At 41.2% G+C, this 20614-nt stretch overlaps 1 protein-coding gene across 7 annotated transcripts in view; it reads left to right on the top strand.

Annotated features, from left to right (window-relative positions):
• LOC120796233 (signal-induced proliferation-associated 1-like protein 2) overlaps nucleotides 1-20614 on the top strand; it is a 79119-nt gene that overhangs the window by 46797 nt on the left and 11708 nt on the right. For 3 of the 7 annotated variants that reach the window (XM_040138780.1, XM_040138774.1, XM_040138775.1), the window contains exons 9-17: nucleotides 2431-2705; nucleotides 4511-4573; nucleotides 8574-8828; nucleotides 12622-12768; nucleotides 14111-14202; nucleotides 14379-14467; nucleotides 15806-16179; nucleotides 18199-18477; nucleotides 19652-19705. In XM_040138780.1, coding sequence (XP_039994714.1) covers nucleotides 2431-2705; nucleotides 4511-4573; nucleotides 8574-8828; nucleotides 12622-12768; nucleotides 14111-14202; nucleotides 14379-14467; nucleotides 15806-16179; nucleotides 18199-18477; nucleotides 19652-19705 — 1628 coding nt within the window. The remainder of the gene's footprint in view (nucleotides 1-2430; nucleotides 2706-4510; nucleotides 4574-8573; nucleotides 8829-12621; nucleotides 12769-14110; nucleotides 14203-14378; nucleotides 14468-15805; nucleotides 16180-18198; nucleotides 18478-19651; nucleotides 19706-20614) is intronic. The other 4 variants (XM_040138777.1, XM_040138781.1, XM_040138776.1 and 1 more) reach the window with 3 other exon arrangements.

Raw genomic sequence — 20614 nt, 5'->3', positions numbered from 1 at the left:
GTGTGTGTGTGTGTGTGTGTGTGTGTGCTCTCTCATTTCATAATGTACCATACTACCGTACCATACATACCATAGCACTCTAGATTTGAGTGATAGAAGATAAATGGCAACTGATAAATGGCTTGAATGATTAAAAGATCTTAAAAATTGTTGTTGATAATTTTTCTGCCAATAGATGAATTGAGTAATTGGTACTGTTTTGTTGTTTTATGATACCTGCTGACCCTAATGACTTGCTCTGCTCTTGACCTATTAAGCAAAATTGTGCTGTATCATATTAGAAGGCACTGTCATAGATTTAGTTTTGCCAAGGTCTGTGAAACATACTAGGAGAGACAGTTCACCAGTGTCAAAGCTACTTCTGACTCAGACCTCTCACTGAGGATTAGAGCCAACAACACCTCTTGACAAGCGATTTGAAGCTGACAGTGTTTGTTTCTTTAGGGCAGTGTTGTAGTTTTATGTCACCAGTCGTTAGAGCCCATGATTAGGCTCTGTTTGGAATTACTCTGGTCAGCAGGACACCCACACATGTCACCATCCCTTTCAATATAACTTAACAGACCACAAATCCCTCCTATGAGATGAGTATCCAGTTAGATTCAGCCATTATGAATTTGGGCCATTCAGAGGAGAACCTGGGCACATTAATTTTGTGGTTGCCCCTGATGAAGGCATTCACAAAGCCATTATTTAGGCCTAATGAATTTCTGAAAAAAGGCAGTTTGATTTATGGTCCCTGATAGCCAGGCCAATGTCTTCCTCATACACAGGCCATTTACTGCCACACTTTGCCACCAGAGAGCTTTTGGACCTCACATTTCTAATTCCTTTTGCCCTTGGTGTTTTATGCAGAATGATTGTTTAGTTTGTGGGTCATCTGACTGAAGTTTTCCTTTGGTTTTGTCTCCTTTTGAAAACAGAATTTTTCGGTCAGTATTTATTGCAAAATTGGGCTGTGATTTAACTAATTACAGGATGAGTTCTTTCCTAAGTTAATTAAGTTTTAGGATGGTTCTTATTAGGAGTCAGTGGATGATGGTCCATCATGGTTGTCTCGGGTCCCTTCTCACACAGTGGGGTAGGATTTCTGCCAGTGTGAGAATTTAGTGGAGTGTTGACAGGTCATAGTCTGAGTTAATGTGTCCCTGAAGCCAGCTGCCACTCTGAGGCAAGTGGAGGCAATCACTCACAACTGATCCAAGACTAATCTGATTGGTGATTAAAGCCCATTGGATGCAGTGCAAGTTTTTTTTTCCCCCCAGTGGTTATCACAAGAAAAAAGAGGACATTGTCTAGTCTTACTGTGTACCTACACTGCAGTCTAGCCCATATGCAGTATAAGGTCATTCACTTAATGTCATCAAGGTGAACATAGATAGGCTACAGTTGCCTGTTTCTATCACAATTCATTTTGGTGGTTGTGGTTTCACTGAGATGTTGCTCCTGAAGCAAGAGGGATGCCTGAACTTCAGCTGAACCTGAATTACATTAAAGCAGAGGATTACACTAGGCCACCAGTGGGCAAAGTGAGCAACTTAATTTGCATGCAAATACACGATTGCACAAGAACCTACTTTAAGTTTAATCCAAGCACGCAACTGGACAAGCAGAAACTATCCACCAAGTTTCCATTGGTGAAGTCTCAAGTCTCTGGCCTCTGTCTGCAGAACAAAGTGTTTTCATCAACTGCCAGTTGATGCATATTATGTGTTTTTGTCTAAACATTGTGCTCCAAAGTCCTTCCTAGTCATTAACTCTGACTAATACACTCAGTTCTGTGGACAAGTCCGTGTATCAGGGATCAATTAGATCGTAATTCCTCGTGCAGCACCCACAGGACTACTGTAGTTAGTGTCCATAGAGACAGGTGTGTATTTGCATGTGCAGAGCATGTGTGTTTTTAGCTGTCTCTGTGGAGCTCTTGGCCTGAATCAGTTAGCTCTGTGATGTACCTTCTTATTAACTTCTATTTTGAGGGTTTCTTTGAAGTAGCCACACAAACAGGCTCGTGCACTTCTGCCTAAAGAGAGAATTTTTACTCTGCTTCAAATGCTCTGATAATATTTTTTTTGTGTGTGTGCATGTGTGTTGCTTGTGTAGTACAACACACACACATCTATTAGAAAAGATGCAAACTGTACACTGCTGAAGGCTACTGTTTCAATATACTATATTAGCTTAGAAAGCCCTTATTAAGGGATATTAAGATCACTCAACTTCGAGTCTTTCTCTGTCCATCTCATGCTTGCTTTCTCTTTTCTCAGTGTGATTGTGTACAGTCTACTGCCCATTTAATGTGTTTTCTTTGTTTTCTACCTAAGTGTATCTAAAGTCCTGCTGTCTTTATGTCTGGATCAGTTCGATCAAGAGAAGATTCATGTAGTATTATTGTAGATAACGAAAAAATTGATTTTATTTTGGTTCCAGATGGTCACCAGAGGTTGTGAGACATCAGAGATGACTTTGCGTCGGAACGGCCTAGGCCAGCTTGGTTTCCATGTCAACTTTGAAGGCATCGTGGCCGACGTAGAACCCTTTGGCTTTGCCTGGAAGGCAGGGCTTAGGCAGGGCAGCCGACTGGTGGAGATCTGCAAGGTGGCTGTCGCTACTCTCACCCATGAGCAAATGATTGACCTACTGCGCACCTCCGTCACTGTCAAAGTGGTCATAATCCAGCCTCATGAAGACGGCACCCCCCGAAGGTAACTCTACTTTGTTTTCTTATTTTTAACTGAATACTAACACTACAGACTAAAGATGCTTACAAAACTTGCAGACTTCCTATTGTCATTGAATTAGGGATGTTGCACTGTGGTTAGTGAGACAGAGAAGAAGGTGCTCCTCAAAAATGTATGAAGTCGTAACAGAAGGGTAGTTTATTTTTCTCATTTTTCCATGCAGCCGGGGTAAATTAGCTTGACAGTTGCTCTCATATTTGAGATGATTAGCATAAAGAAATGCTTACATACTGTTTTTATTGCACGAGGGTTGATGTTGTTCTCTGCTGATTTCTCTGGAGAGGAGACTCTTTGTATTGATGTGGCTTTGTTGCGAGAGAGAGCTCCAGTAGGGCTGTAGAGTCAAGCAGACATGGACAGTCAGCATTTCTCGCTAATGAGAGGAGCATTTTGATTAATGGCTTAACTCTCACTGCCATTGTCTGACAGCTCACATTTGCAGATTCCTTTTTTTCTAACCTCAACCAATCTTCTATTCAGCAATTAAAATGGGAGTGTTTGGCTTTTTAGGACACACACCCATGGGGAGAGTCCATCGTCCCCATAATAAAAAGACGGGACAGGAAGAGATGAAGGTCTATGTAAAATGCTTGTTCTGAAGGCGCATCTGCTTGTTTTGTCTGTGAGAGACACAGTCCTGTGAAATCATAATCCATCACTCTTCCACACTCTCATTTTTCAACATCTTCGTTTTGTTTGTGCTTCAGGCTGACGATTTATGTAGCAGCAAATGCTGTTCCCAGTTTCTCAAAGATAACTACAACAGAATAACTTTGCACTGCGCAGAGAGAATATCTTCATTTAATCCCATTTTCTGTTTGCGATGTTGCTGGTAATGCTAATGTTTTTAGCTAATCACTAAAAATAGAAACCCGAGGATGACATCCATCAATAAATTGCAATGTACATTTATTCTGTTTGCGTATTTGTTAACCCTGTGCATTTCTAAACAGATAAACAAAAGTTTATTTTGATAAATCGCTGGTGGGCGGGGAATTTTAGATTAAATCTGTCCACAGAAGATTAATTCTAACGTATGTTTCTGGAAAATGATATTAATGGCACCCTTGTTATATATTTTGAATCAATATAATCTTAAACAGCTGTGTGTACAGTATGTGTGTCAAAACCTGGATGGTAGTCACATGTTTAACTGTGTTTCAACTTTGTGTTCTGGTTTGGCAACACAGGAGCAACACATTTGCTCCCCCAGATGGTCGACTAACATGCCTCGTGTGTGAATCCAACACAGCAGCCTCTCTGGCAGAACTGGTGTCTAATCCTCTTACTATGATCTGTGATGATACATGATGATACAATCATAATCACAGTTCAGGGAAGGAGAAAGCAGACAAAACAAACATCTTCCATAACTGGCTCTTTGTCGACAAACTTGTGTCCTGCTCCCTGGGGATGTGGTTACAGGATGGAGGATTCAGTAAATAAATCTTTTGGCATGTACCAGCATGTACCAAGTCATCTGGCTTGGTTTGAGTGGCACCACTGGAGCTTGTTAAGTTACTTTAGACAGCAAAAAAAAGAGCGTTTTGAAAATACAAATGTTAAATACCACTGTGCCCAAAAGTATGCATTATTTCATAATGAATGTCCATAATGGACTGAGCTTGACACATATATGGCATTTCTAACAGATGCATATGGAAGATTAGTAGGTATTACAGTAGAGGACCATACTGGTCATTGATGTTGAGTTCTACTGGGAGATTTCTCCATGTTACTGAAACACAATTTATCTTTTTCGTCCCAAGAGAACCAAAAGGCTCCATCTCGGGTCCTGTGAGTTTTCTCCCAAGGCTCCAACAAATCAAGAGGTGAGAGGTCAGGTGAAGAATCTCGAGGGCCCTCAACTCTTTTCGCTGCTGTGTCTTTGAGTTGCTAAAGTGTTGCAGTCAACAATAAGTGCTCCAGTTTCTCCACTATTATCTCAAAGGAAAGGAATTCAGCAGGGGCCCGAAGGCCCCAGTCAGTCCCCTGTGGCCAGAGAGATGGGGGTTAGTCTAACAACAATGGACAAGAGTCTCATGACCTCCAGACAATGTGCCCTGGCTCCAAACTGCTACTATGACAAGCAAAAAATGTTTTCATAAGCACATGCTAGAAGGAGTGTGTTTTCTCTTTACTGTTTTTAAATAGTCAGAAAATTATTTAGTCTTGTTAATTTTGTGATTCCTCCAGATTCAGTGAGGACTGATGGGGTCATCTGGCTGCTAAGATTATGTTGAATTAAATTCTTTTGAACGAACATTTAGACCACTGTTTGTTTTGTGGCAAATCTCCCAAACCTGTTTATGCCATAAACGGTTTTACCCTTCTCACTCTGAAGCCAGAGGAGATATGGCTCTAATATTAGCCTTACCTAGTACTGTATTTATTTACACTGGAGGCAGGATGTGGTTTTAGCCCAGTGCAATACTAGAGGCCTTTCCATCATCACTCTGAAAAACTTTTAAACAAGTTCAACATGTTAGCCTTGGATCAAACTAATGAGAAAAAGATGAAAAAGATGAGCTCTTTGAGACAGGAATGCATTGTACAGAACATGGCAATGATTGTATGTTATGGTATATGATCATCAGAGATTTAAGAGTAAACAAAAGGATCAGTACAATATGGACTGAAATGGAAGATTACTACAAGTCACACAAACAAAGAAAAAGCAATCATATTTTCAGAGTATCATTCTTTATTATAACATATTGTACATTTTAGGTTTTGATCACAAAGAATCATGTTTGAGTTGGTGGGTAACATGAAGGGATTTAAGTGGGTTCAGCCTGCAACAAACCCCTGCTGATAATGAGCATTGCCTGTGACATTCAGAAGGCCACTTGTGACCTTTCCTTGCAGTGTCATCAGACTTGTCGTCATGGATTCTCATCTGGACTGAAATTAAGCCGGATTTCTCACTTCCCATGCCGACACCCTGTGAAAGAGAGCACCGCTAAACCAAAACTCAGAAAAACCAGCATCACAAATTGCTTGGCTTAATCCCTTCACATTCTTCACAGGAGCTGTTCTTTACCTTTAGATCAGTTTGCAAAGAAATCACTGAAAAGGGTTTTTTTTCCTTTCCTTTTTTGCAAACCTATACACATTTGAGCACACCTTATTTAATAAACCTCTTGATAATGGTCTGCAGAGGGCTGGTTGAGGTCACAATCTCTCTGGCTCTTTGCTGTGACATGGACTCTGACTGTGGGAATGGATTAGCATTTCCCTCAGTCGCTGGCCATGTCATTAGAGTGACAGCTCTCTTACTGAGGTCTAAGGTCCCGTTGTCACACTGATCTATTGTAATTCCTAAAGACCCAATGGCTGAAGAAGCTGATTGTTCCCCTCCAACAGGCCACTAAAAGAGCTGAAATCTATTTTTATGGAAATTAGCACTGATGTCATTTTAGTAATGTGGCGATTGTCTTGTCAAATGATTCCTCCAGTAAGTCAGACATAGCCATACTTAGCCATAGTTGACTTGATGTTAGTTTTAAGTTGTAGATGTTTCTCTTTCTCCACTAGCTTATGTAGGCCATTGAGGTATAATTTATAGCCCCTCGAATTAAGCTGGAAGAGTGCAGGAGCAGTTCCTGGTGGAACTAAGGGGAAGCAGACAGTATTACTTCACACCGGTTCCTGGCTTCTTCTTTTCCTTATGGCTGGCTGGCTGTGTCTAACAGCCTCTCGTCCACCACCAGCCTTCAGCACAGGTTTAACTGTTGACCAAACACTGATTTCCTGCTGTTTCTCCATGATTTATACACAGAGAGCCTGAGCCCTCCTATACAATACAAATAAAAATCAAATTCCACTTACACTAGGGGAATATGATGGGTATTTCCACTTCCAGCAGAGTTTGTGGGGTGCTAGGGGAGAATATTAGGATCATGAGAGAAATTTTCTTTGTCAGTTCTTACTCGTTCTGTTGCAAAAATCACAGCAAGAGACAACGGCTGAGACCTTTCCTCTTGACAAACTAGGTTTAGCCTATTCAGAGAGTAATGATGTGTGGCAACCTGGCATGACCCCCCTCCACACACACACACACACACACACACACACACACAAACACACAGTTAATCAAGGTAATGAGCAGGTCAGCAGCCTTGTTAAAAAACCAATTGACCAACAGTCAAGGATTTAACACTCTTGTTAGCATCCTTTTCTTCTGACATGAACAAAATGTGATTGAGAGACCTCAGGGGAAACAATAAAAGTAATGGGATAATGATTTTTATCTGTCAAATCACTTATCTCTGAGCTCCTCATACATATATAGTAGTTTCATCTAACAATATAAATTCCTTTTCTATTTATGAAAGTGGCTGTAAAGCCACTCATTACTCTGACTGCCCCATATATTAAACCAGTGATGCATTCTACCTACAAACAGTCAATGAATTATGTAAACATTGAAATGTGGAGGATGTAGAGCATACCATTGACAGCCCTTTATCATGGATGAGGCCAGCTTGGCGTTGACATTGACCAGATGTGAGAGACATGTGACAAGTAAAGGATGATCTTCTAGTTAGATCTTACGACACCCACAGCTCCGGTGGGAAGCTGGGTGTAAACAGCCCAGCCAACCATGGCCCAGTTTGATGAAAGGGTCTCTCTCAGAGGGATTATTCGCCCCCTCCACCGCAGCCTTTGCAATCAGCCAGGACACCCTCCTCAAGCCCTGCTGTGTGTGTACATGTATGACCACAGCAAAGTATACACAGCTCTCCACCCCCCAGTGGATCCCGGAAAATCAACTTTGGAGGGGGAGGGCAGTCTAATCATTAGGGTCATGTTTGAGATGCTTTTGGGGAGCTAACAGAGCACCCAGGCTCTCTAACCCTGACCCACCACCCTGTAAACCAATCATCCTTCCAAACATACACACCAAGCCTCTGCCCAGCCCCAAAGATTAATGTTGCATGAAATGGCATCACAATCCTTGTCCATCCCAGAGATCTTCAGTGTTATTAGGAGTAATAGGATGGAGATGGACGGAGGAAAAGCCTCCTGTGTAGAGCTACTCAGGGGAGACCAATATCTGATTAAGTGGCAAGCTGAGATTTTGGGCTCTATTAAAGTAGGCAAAGTGTTTTCTACTGTTTTCTAACTTTTCTCTGATGTGCTTGGAAGCCCTCAGTGTGCACATGTCTGTACCTGTACATGGACAATATATCCAGATGTCTGCCTCTGTATATATATCTGACAACCTTAGTGTGTTTTGATGTAGTCATGGTAACAGAAAAAATCCCGTCCCCCCAGTTTTTACAGAGATGATCAGGGTCAGCGGTTTTGCACAGTATGAAGTACTGGCCTGGTAATGCAATAGCAAAATGGTATTTAATTGTCAATTTAATGGACTGAAACCATAATTAAACATGTAATGTAATATAGTGTAATGTAAAAGCATAATGGTATTACATAACCAATAACCTTTATAACATTGTAATTTGGATTTATGCAAAAATTATGATGAGCTTAATAATGAGCTATTAAATTCTTCTTATTCTTAAGATTTATTACATCATCAATAATGAATTGTGATTTTTAAATGAACTATAGGTATATACCCACTGCTGAAGTAATTGTGGAATAATGTGATATTGTAAACTGATGGATTACATTACATCAAAATGCTTTGGTCCAAGATTAATATACTGTGTAATTACTGGTACTTTTCAAAAAGACACTTGTAAGATTAAGAGGTGAGCTGAGATCTTCGATGCTATTATCAAAAGGGATAAAGGGATGTTTTAATCTCTCACTGCTGACCTGTAACCTTTGTTTCTTTTCCCATCCTCTCTCCTTCTCAAGGGGCTGCTCCGAGCTCTACCGCATACCCATGGTAGAGTACAAGGTCGACAGCGAGGGTACACCCTGCGAGTACAAGACACCCTTCAGGAGAAACACCACCTGGCATCGGGTGCCCACAGCTGCTGGTCCACCTCTGTCCCGAGGCTCACCCACACAGGGCCCTGATCGCTTACAGTGCCAGCAGATCCTCCAGCAGCACCAGGCAGCTATCCCACGAAGCACCTCCTTTGATAGGAAGTTGCCAGATGGGTCCAGGTAAACTCTTTTTCCTCTCTCTTGTTTCCGTCTGCCAAAAGTTGTGAAGATGAATTAAAGAGCCACAAAAAATAATTTTGTTAAATCAGCCATCTTTAACTCCCACTCCTTTCCAGACAGGTTAAAAACAACGCTTGAGAACTGTAATTTAGTTAGTAAAGGTGATGACTTATTTAGAGTGACCTGATGACAGTTGCATCAGAAAAGATATTGCTAGACTATAAAAGACTATGAATTTACATTGTGAAAGAAATTTTGTCCACTGCTTCATATCAATTGACGCACAAAAAAGGAATAATGCAAAAGCCTAAACAAAATTTCCATTAACTGCCTATAAGCAAACATACAGCTTCTGGGTCAAGGAGTGTTAGATTTTTACAAATGTAATTTCCAAACTTCATCAGTCACATCTTATTCAACAGGAAGCTTTTAAGTAGCAACCATTACATATACTGGCTATATATATCTATATATATCTATATATATAGATATATATATATATATATATATATATATATATATATCTATATATATAGATATATATATATATATCTCAAGAAAAGATCACAGCAACATTATGGTGCAGAAAAGTAAGTGATTGCAAAAATTGAACAAAACAAATGAACAAATTTATGCTTTTCAGACATTTTTGGAAGTCAAACTTTCTACTCCAGGTTTTTCAGAGAGCTAGACACAGCAAAGCGTGCGATCAAACATCATGATGCTCAAAAGATCCAATCCTTTTGAGACAAAATGTTTGAACTCTCAGCCTTTCTCATTTAGAAAAGAGCCACAGTAACGCTTTGAGGGGCTGTTATTTTGTTCAGTTATTTGCATACGTATAAATGGAGCATTTTAGTCCAATGAATTGACGGCTTCGCTTTCATTCCCCTTTAGATGATAATGCCACACTCAGACTTTGTTCCTGTCCTAGACTGTGTCTCTTTTGGACATCTCCATTGAGCCATGTAAAGCAGAGATTTGTTAATTCTAATGAAACTCCCTACAGTCATGATAACCTTTCCAGTGTGTCACACCGACCCCCCCTGGTGTTGCCTGTACTGACTTTACTGGGATAATGGTCGCCTTCTCTGCCTAATCAGAGTTCCTGGCAGTGGGAGCACTCCGTTCTCCTTCGCTCCTTTTCTTTCTCTCTCCATATTCCTCCTACTCCCCACTCCCTCCCTCTTCCTGCACCCTGCCGAGGAGGTGATGGGGACACTGACACGGCTCAGCTCATCTCATCCAATTACTACAGAAACAAAGAGAGTGCTCTTCGCAGACCACGATCTGTAGCACCCCAGAGGGAATGGGAGTAGAGGAGGGAGGGGGTGAACGAGTCATACACTGAGGAAGCCAGGAGGGAGAGAGAGAGACAGGAGGGGAATATTATCAAGTCACATATCATAGAAAAATAAATCAACATGAAGCGTAATTGATTTTTTTTTTTTTCATGTTGTGCAGACATGTAGAAAAAAAGTAAATAACTTCTGTAGTTTTCAGGGGTATGTGCAAAGATTGTGGAATTGCTCACGTAATTTATTAAAACTGAAATTACAATTTCATTTGAAAACGTATCCATATAAGAAGTTATCTGTAGCATGTGAACACTGTGTTGTGACTGAGAAGGCATTAACACTGTTTAGAAAACACAGAAGTCTAAACAGTAAAGTTAACTGATAAAAGACTGAAATATAGAGCTAAAAGTAATGGATGAACAGTTGAAATAGTTAGCTCAAAGTAGCCTAATGACCGATGGTTAATAGACGGCTAAAAGTAATGGACATTTGGTTGAGATAAATTTGTTAGCTAAAACTAGCTTAAAATAGACATGGCCACTCAAAGTGGCACAGAACTTAACACAGCAAAAATAAACAATGACTATTCAATTGTATTAAAACCTTATCATAATAACACCCACTTTTATGGTATTAATAGTGATAAATAACATCTATCATAAATTCAAATGGACATTTTTGGAACATGACAGGTGGTTCATTCATCAGGGCTGTGGGGGAACATCTGACAAAAAAAGTTGGCAACCACTGGGCTATAGGACACATGTGAATCTTTATTGCTTAAATAAAGCATCATCCCGTCCTCATAAAGCAGAATCCAGACTTGGCACCGTAAAATATGACACCTACTATGCAGCCAAGTGAAACTGGTGGCTAATCTCTGGAGCCTCAAATGTTATTTCATTGCAGAGAGAAAAATTACATTCAGTATTCCCCCCAGAACTTTACATTATGTCAAGGAGGAAGAGAAGGAGAACAAAAAGCAGCTGCTGCTGTTTCATTTTAGAGTGCCTGGACCCTGCAGAGGAGACTAACACTTAACCTTAGGAGGAAATGTAGTGATCTGGCCAAAGTGTTTGATGATGTGTGCTGTGATTGAGTTACTGAGTTTAGCGACTTTCCCATGGAAGTCTAAACAAAGCAGAAAGGGCTGATTCAAAGAATTTTTCTGCTTCTGAATGGTCCTTTACATTGTGATTTTAGAAGTGCAAGGTTCTTCGGGATTATTTTTGTTAGATTTATCTGCACATTCCCAATCTTTGGATATTGCTTTATGCACGTGAGGAAAGGAAGGAAAAAAAAGAAAAAGAAGTAGATATGAACAGTATAGAATATGCAGCCAGAGACAGGGCACTTAATGTGAAAGCCATCCTGCCAATGTTATTGCAGTCGTATTTTCATCTAGTCATCTAACCTACTTTGGCGTGTTTGGTGTTAAAAGGAAGGCCTCTAGGCAGCAGACATAACTCGAATCCAGTATTTATTTTTCATTTCAGACCGTAGTCCGCAAGTTTTTTCTGGCCAGGCGAAAGTAAGCAAAGAAACCTCTTGTCCCAAGACATTAAGTCAGGTCAGCGCTCATTGGAGAAGGATGAAATACACGTTGGATAGGTTGTGCTGAGATAATGGTCAAAGTCAAAAGAGGTAAACGACTGAACTTCTTTAACAGATCGTGTGAGTGGATAGTTCAGGAGCAGAGTCAAGTTTGTGTTTCAAAGCAGAAATCTCAAGTATCTTCTTAACATTCAGAAGCTACTTCTGCCTTTACTCTACATACTCTTGGGGCTTCACCATCTGGATTACTCACTGAGGCTTATTACCATAACTAATCTCTTTTTCTGTTTATCTTTGGAGAACAAGACACCTTCTCCCTCAATGACAGTTCTTACATTTTCTTAGAGATTTTCCACGGTGCTCACATGCAAGGTACTATTCTCTGGAGTGACAACCGATAATATAGTCATTAAAGCTGGACAGTGAGGGAAAGAATTTTATTAAATTTCAGCTTCTAGAGAGTCAAAAATCAAATTTCTGCATTATGTTTAAAAATGGTTTAAAATAATAATCTGTACAGATAATATAGTGCTGAAATTACTATAATAGCACTTAATTGATCGACAGAAAAGGGATCGTTAACAATTTTTAAGCAACTGATCTTTGAACTCATTTATTAAGCAAAAATGCCAGAATTTGCAGGGTCCATCACATCTAAAAGTGAGGAATTGCTGCTTTTTTTGTTTCATAACATTGTAAAGTATATATCTTCTAATTTTAGACTGTGGGTTGAACAGAACAAGCATTTTCAAGATGTCACATAGGCTCTGGGAAATTGTGATGGTCATTTTTCACTGCTTTCTGACATTTTATAGGCGATGAAGCATTAGATGCAGCCCAGACTTGAATCTATATAATAATTTCATATACAACCCAAGATTTGACCATCCATGGCAGTGTGTTTAATGCATGTATATCTTTTACACCCCCCATTTTTGCAGGACAATGCAGGATATCGAGAACCCCCAGGTCACTTCGTGTAACAAGGGAGACCAGCACTACCGCAGCTCCCCCAGTAACCAGTCCTCATCCAGTGATCCAGGACCCTGTGGCAGCAGCACCTGGTCCCAGCAGCCTGGATATGATGGGTACGGGACCACAGCAGTGTTACTTTTTTTGAAATAGCCTCTAAGTAGTACCGCCAGGATTATGCGGTTTTGAAGAATGAAAGTAGCTACAATCAGTCCCAGCGCTCTTTCTGAGAACTTGCAATTTTGTAAAATGACAGCAATTTTACCACATGAAATGACCAAATCATCGATGGACTTTTGGCCAGTTGAGTTTCATGTATGCAATTTTTTTTCATTTGACATGTATTATTACAGTTTCCATTCAATCATCTCAAAGCCTTGGTTTCATGATTTCATTTAAAAGAACATGAAGGTCACTTCAAACAAAAATGGGCACTTTGTATATTAAACCAGCAGTATTTTTCATTGTTGTAACTCTGAGCACATCATCTTTCCTCTGTTTAGGAGATGTGAAAAGGATGAGCACTTAACTGTAAGGCGAAGTGATTATAAAAATTCCTTTCTTGTCCTTTTCCTACTCTGACTGAAGTGCCACTTTATCAACCTACACTGCAATTTTGGAGAAAGCCGCTGAAAAGATTTTTTTTTTTTTTGTTAAAAATAATCACAAAAATTGAAATTCGGAGAGAGAAGGATGAAGAGACTTGAGCAGACGGAGACCTTGTAGCCTCTGTCAACATGACTGTAGGCCACCACATTTTCTTTTCGTCATCAAAATTTTCCAGTTCATGTGTTTTGTCTTCTCTACAGCACTTATCAGTATAGATCTCTTCGCAATATTCTGCTATTTTTTTCTTACATTCAGTCATAATAATGGTTTGCAGGGCAGCACAGGCGGAACATCTGTCAGACTGAGTCTTGTACATGAGCAGAATCCGTCAGAGACCAATGTCTGTCTGTAAATGGTTACAGACCATGACAAGACTGCTGCCTTTCTGTCAGAGGCCTCAAAAAAGTGCTGAACTCTCAGGGATCACTGTGCCCTGTATGTGCTGCCAGGATGCAGAACAAAACACGTTGTCGAGTCCATTGATCTCCAGTTAGAGTCTTTGTTAAAGATCATGAGACACTGTAGCCTCTGTTCATCTGCAGTAACCTTTATTAGCTCTTTAAGGTTTAATTAAGACCTGCACTGAAAAATCTGCTGCTCTTTCCCTTTTGTCAAGAGCAAGAGAGCGCCTGGCATGCCAAGTCGAATGAAAGGAGGTCTCTTGTCTGCGTGGTCTGGCAGCTTCTTTATTCTATTATAAGCTCAAGTGATTTGACCTTAAATGATCTTGAGCTAATCGTTGTGCGTCTGTGGTAAATCTGTTGAAGCCTTTCTATGACTGGAATACAGAGCTCAATCTATAGATGGAAAATAATTTACAGACCATTTTCCTCCCCTTTCTTTCCTCAGGTGTCCCTCCCCCATCCTCCAGGACATCCAAGGGGGAGACGGGGAGATCCACAGAGAGAGAGAGCCCACTCTTGAGAGGACCAGATCTGCAGGTGAGTCTGTTTTCTTTGACTTAAGCTGTCATTATTCAGGTGTATATCATGTCTAGAAATATATGGTTTAAAAGGCATGTGACCCAGGGCTTTCATCACTTGCACCTACTGTGATTTATGCTGTCTGTTCATACCTGCTGCTTTTCTACACTCACGTTATTCTTCATGCTGCACAGAGGCCAAATGGCACATCCCCTCCACCAAGATCCTGAACCCTCTGAAGCAAAGAGAAGGAGGAAAAGACTCACCCAACAAGCTGTCCAGGGTAAATGTCGGACCTACTTTCATTTCAGTTAGACAGAAGCTGCAAACATGACATTTAACAGATATCATTGTCAGCTTACTTTGATGGACACAATGTTTGAAAGTTTAATGCAGCCTGTACAGTATGTGTGCTGCGTTTGGAGTAGAGTTTACGCACCTCTTAACTCTGCACTGTCAGACCTTGCTTACACCACATCCTTGCTTGAATTGGGGTGAGGTCATATTGCCCTTGTTTATGGGCTTTGCGGCAGGATCAGCAGCTCAATTGGGGTGTTCAACCTCATGTCGTCCCCTCTAGCCGCTCTTTGCACCTATCAACTTCCCTTCCTCGGCTTGCTAACGGGCGTTTCATCTCATCACCATATGTAGTTGTCTCACACTTTTCTAGGACACATTTTCCTAGAAGGTTGAATATATTCAATTTTTCAGCCTCTCATTTTACCCTTTCCCTATATTACCCACTATCTAATTTATCTTTTTTTTTTTTTTTTTTTTTTTGGCCGATACACCATCTCTGCTTTATCCTTTGATGCTGCAGGCTGGCACATACAGCCAACAACTTCCTTCAGTTCTCTCGGCCAGTATTACATTAACCCAGGGGAGTGGATAAAAATTTAAACCATTCCCCTGGCACCGTATGTCCCTAATGCACAGAGCTTCTTTTTTTTTTCAGATCAGACTAGCTGTTTTTGATGGGATGTGATTTAAGTTGCTTGCATGATTTAGCTGTGTTAAGCAAACCATAATGAAAAAAACATAACAGGTCACAATCCTGAGATCAGAGTTTAAATTCTCAAATTAAGCATTGCTGTTAACCCCATTCACCAGAGGCCGTTTTCTGGGTCAACAGATTGATTTGTAAATTGATTTGGCTGCTGATCTACACTGTGGATACACTAAAGTTAAGTTCGCCTGACTTAGCTTGATGATGAAAAACTCTGGCTTTTTGATCAGAAATCAGTTAATGAAAATAATATACACCCCTTTTAAACTGATTTAGGGGCCAGATCATGTGAATTTCTCATAAGTACCAGAATATAAGAGGTTACAAACATGTGACATTCAGCACATTCTGTTTTTATTTCTCCCTGTTACTGTCAGCTAGCCTGACAGTATCGTGGGCCTTAAGAAAACAAGCTATCGGCTCAGTCAAGGACATATGAACATGTGATGAAGCCTGATGGGTAAACCCCTCCCGTCTAGTGCGCCAAACATGTTAAAACAAACATAAGAAGTATATGTTGCTACTGTTTGACCTTGTCTGATTTACTACATTTCTTTCTCCTTCACCCCTCTTGCTCTCTCTCTCTCTCTCTATCTCTCTCTCTCTGTGTACCAGACGGGTGATAAAAACTCAAGCCATTCAAGTAGCAACACTCTCTCAAGCAACGCCTCCAGCAACAGCGACGATAAGCATTTTGGCTCTGGAGACTTGATGGACCCGGAGATGCTGGGCCTCACTTACATCAAAGGGGCGTCTACAGACAGCGGCATTGACACTAATCCCTGCGTGGCCCCTGGGGCCCGGGTGTTGCTGCAGGGCAGGATGGGTGAGCAGGGACACCCCTGGGCGTCAGAGCATCATGAAGACGGGGCATCAGAAGAGGATCATGGGAAAATGTACCTACCACAGGGCTACGCTTCTGCCATTATGTCTAGTCATGTGACGGAGGGCAGCATTGGCGACCTGAGCGAGATCTCATCCCATTCGAGGTACAGAGCAGAGACAACTTTTGTATTTTATTGAATCTTTTTTTTTTTCTTGCCCTTGTGTAAATTCCAATTCCAATCATGAATAAATAAGTGGAGACTGTAAGTCCATACATACACAGCCAAGGGGGCACAAAATCCCATGCTGTTGCCTCTGCAGTCACCATATTCAACCAAATTAAACACCTATGGGAGATTTAGGATGGATTTGTTACACAGCACCCTCCATGAATGATCATCCCTCCAATAAAGTTTCAGGGCCAACAAGCATCGAAGCTGTGGAGACCCAGCATCTTACTAGGAGACTTAATGTGGTTGTTCTTTCAATTTTCACTCATCTCTATACTGCAGCTAACATCAGTGGTGACTCTCTAATGTTTTTTTTTCCTCTATGGGTAATTACTTCATTCCGTCATGGCTTAATTCAAGCGTATTGGGTCATTGATTTGCCTGCTGAGTAAAAATCACACCCTTTCCATGGCACATGGCTCGGAGCCCAATCGACGGTGTTCAAACATGTGAATGTACATTCACACATACACCACCGCCGTCGCACTATTCAGCCCATTATCTGTTCTGTTAAATACACACAGAGACAAAAACATGCACAAAAGGATGGCTGCTGTCTGTTAGCTGACCTTTTCACCCAGCCGTGCTCCCTCACTCCTGACCTGCAGCCTGACTCATCCAGCTGTTCTGAAGCTAGCGGGTGGGGCTGCTGTCAGGCTAGAGCAACATGGGGGGTTTCATCACACCATTGTCCAAGTCCTCCTCACCAGACCAGGGCCCATCTGGGAAAGAGGATGGTGTCAGAGAGGGTTGGCTTTGAAGCCACTCACAGTTTGGCTCTATGAAATATAATGGGTATCTATTTGTTTATGCCATACAGGATTATGGTACCACAATCTGTTCAGATCATTGGCCTGTTTGGGAGGCGTCAGAACTGTCAATTCCAGGATATCATTCAGAAATGAAGAGAGAGCCCGTGCCATCACCTTGACTACTCCGATGCTTCCCACCTTTTATGTAATGGTTTTTGACACCAGAGTGTCGTCTGAACAAACAGTGAAGCAGCAGGAGCACATTTTGCAGGGTGTGGCCCAGATGGTCATGAATATGGAAACAGAGTATGTAAGCCTCCAGCTAAAGCCAACTCTGATGTCCTATGGCATTTTAGGAGAATGTTTTGTGTTTGCTGAAAGTTTTCCAGCAAAGAACAAGATGTTAAGACTGACCCTATGCAGTTTATTTGAATCTCAGTCCAGTTGAGCAGCTAACAGATAAATCCTTACTGGGCAGGACATAATGCCGCCCTCGTATTAGTGATGAGATGAATAGGAAACTAGACAAGATGTGCCTTAAAATTGTGCCTTAAAATGTCAATTAACAATGTTAGTAAACGAGAGCAAAGACAGGTGATGTATTTTAATGATATGGAAATATTGTAAACCTTTTCACGAAGCTCATACAGTAGGAAACAGAAACACATCAAATAGATGTCATGGTATGCCCTACATAAATGTAACCAGAAACAAAAATGGTAGTGATTTTTTTTAGAAACTGAAATATCACTGAAATGTTTGGAATTTGGATAGATACCACTGGGAGTAAAGAAAAATGTGTCTTTGTGATTTAAATGCACTGAATCTTTAACTTGATTTGTCAGTTGATATTTGACTAAATAGTGAAAGAACAAAATTCAGCAGGAATAGTTACATGATAGATTGGATGTGTGACATCTTTCCATGTAGGCTAGAGGTGAGCTAGTTGGAATACACTGCATTTGGAAAAAATAATGTCCTCCTGTCTAAGCCAACAGCACCGCTAAGCTTCCAAAAATAATTTTGATTTTAAAATCATCATCATTTCTCGACAACTGACCTAGCTGTATCATTTTCCATTGTTAATGCTTGGTTATGCTTTTATTACTTTTTTATGTTTCTTTTTCTTTGTCTTTAAATTCATTAATTTTGTGGTCACTTTTGAGTTACATTATGTTTTATTTTTTTGCTGTTTGATCAGTGGCTCACACCACTCTGGCAGTCCCCTGGCCCGTGGGGCCAGATACTGTATGTCTGCTGACTCCTCCAAGGTGTACACCATCCCCCAGACCAGCAGTTCAGGGCCAGGGCCAGGGCCAGAGCCAGGGCCAGAGCCAGGGCCGGGGCCTGGGCCCAGCTCAGAGGCCTGTGGACAGACACGGCCAGAGCCCAGTTGCAATCTCCCAGTGGGCATGAAGACGACTGATGATGGTGATGAAGCCCACAACACTGAGGGACCTCCCAGCATTTCAGAGTGTGGGTGAGTGTGTGTGTGAGAAAGAAAGCAAGAGAGAGCATGTAGGAGAAAATCACCAAATATGCTCTTATACCACAAAAACATATGAGTTAGAACAGTTTGGTTTCAGTCCACATGGTTCTCATTAAGTTCAACGCTAGCTATCATACAAAGCTAGATGACACTCTTTAATCATGCTAATTGGCCTCATCAGCACTGTTTCTCTCGCTTTAGAGCTGTTTCCTCCCGGACTTACTATTGCACTTGTATAAGAGCGGTTCCAATACATGTGTCCCCCCCATCAGCCCACCCAGTGTGCATAAACTGGCCTTGATTGAATCCGACAGGCACAAAATAAATAAGCTCAATGAAGCCGTGGACATAATACACTTGGCACATGTCACTTGTGGTTATTGATCGTTCCTGTGAAGCCGGGTCCCCATGGACTGCCAGGCTGAGTCTCTACCAGATCAGCATCTCTGCCGGGAGTCAAGCAATGATAGCAACACACTGCTGTCACACATGCAGTCCAAGGACACCAGCCACAGAATAGCCTGTTGAAATATTACAAAGGAAGAGGGATCCTACTCGCTCAGCCAGGTTCAGGACGTATACTCTCCTAAGACTTTATATGAGCAGTGACAACTGACTGTATCTGTATGATGATTAAATGGGTTGCTGTAGAATACAGAGAACCATTGATGATGAAATTGAAAGACAGCTTTGATCTTGTGACTGTAGGTGTGAGTGTGTTTGTGTGTGTGCTTGTTTGAAGGTGTTTGCGTACGGGCTCGGGGCGTATTTTGGAGGAAAGAATGTGAGATTTGCCCTGGAAGGAACCCCCTGCTCTAGCTCCCAAGTAATGTCATTTAGGCTGTGAAATTTGCCACTTAAGGGCTGTGTGATTGATCGCATGCACTGAAGTCATCTTCCGCCGACTTATGAAAAAGCCCTGTAATTCAGTTATCCTCCCCATTGTTTGTTTATATATTCCCACAGTTTTATTTCATCTTACATAACAGTGCCTTATGACAAATGACCTAATATTACTCACAGATATTGTTGTAATATAATGAAGTTTCTCTTCCCCCTTTCTAAAAAGTTTTCTCATTTGCTTTAACACTGTAAGTGATGCAGGATGTGACAAAATGCTTCTAACCTCCGGCTGTTTCTCTCTTGCTTTTGCTTCTTGTTCCAGAGGAGCGGAGAGCTTGTTAGCCTTCCTTCTCAAAATGCTGTATGAGCGTTCAAGGTACACAGTCAGTCAAAGTCAACCCCTTGGCCCCGATTTGACCCAGCCCACCCCTCACACCCACCCCCCACTCCCACCGTTGCCTTGTCCCCGACCACCACCCCACCCCTCTCCCATGTGCTGGTTCCTGCCATGTGGCACATGCTGAGAGTGGAAGGCAACCAGCTGTGCATCAGTGGCTGTGACATTTCTGCTGTATCTCCTATAGAATCCTACTGCTGTGTACTGTCCGCCAACACTTCTTCCTGCCAGACCCTGATCAAACATACTCTCTGAATCTTTCTAGTTACATTTCTCCTAAAATGTTGCTAAGGATATAAGAACATTTCTGAAATTTCCACAAAAGAAAATGTGGGCATTGGTGTGCGTTTACAACAGCTACTTTAATGCATAAAATTTAAGAGGATGTGAGAAGATCGCATAATTAATCAAGCACATATATATCTTGGCATTTCATGCTGCATCCCTCTGAAGTTTAATGAATTTGTCTGTTCTGAACAACATGTCCCCAAATCAGGGATGTTGTAGTTTAGTACGCCCTGGCGCCCCTGCTCTTTTTGTTTTTTGTTTTTTTTACCTTTCTGGTGAGCTGGAGGCCTGTCACAGTGATTTGCAGCATGGCATTAATACCCTGTATACAGTAGAAGAAGCGAAAATAGGTACTGCAACATCAAGGTGCAACAAAAAAATCTCAGCCTAATATCAGCCTTTATTGCATTTTCTTTTTTTGATATGCCAGCTCTTTCTACCTTAGCCAAGCCCAAAACATTTCATCATTTATTTGTCTTTTTTTATTTTTTTATTTCAGGCATTAAACATTTGTATTCAAACCAGTGGATGAAATCATACCCTCTTTCTTTCACACCCATACTCAAGACCTGCTGTGCAAAAAACACCTATTACACATTG

This window comes from Xiphias gladius, chromosome 11 (assembly GCF_016859285.1).
Source record: "Xiphias gladius isolate SHS-SW01 ecotype Sanya breed wild chromosome 11, ASM1685928v1, whole genome shotgun sequence".
In the NCBI taxonomy this organism is placed as follows: Eukaryota; Metazoa; Chordata; class Actinopteri; order Istiophoriformes; family Xiphiidae; genus Xiphias; species Xiphias gladius.
The sequence above is the reverse complement of the archived record's forward strand: the minus strand, read 5'-3'. Positions and strand labels throughout refer to the sequence as shown.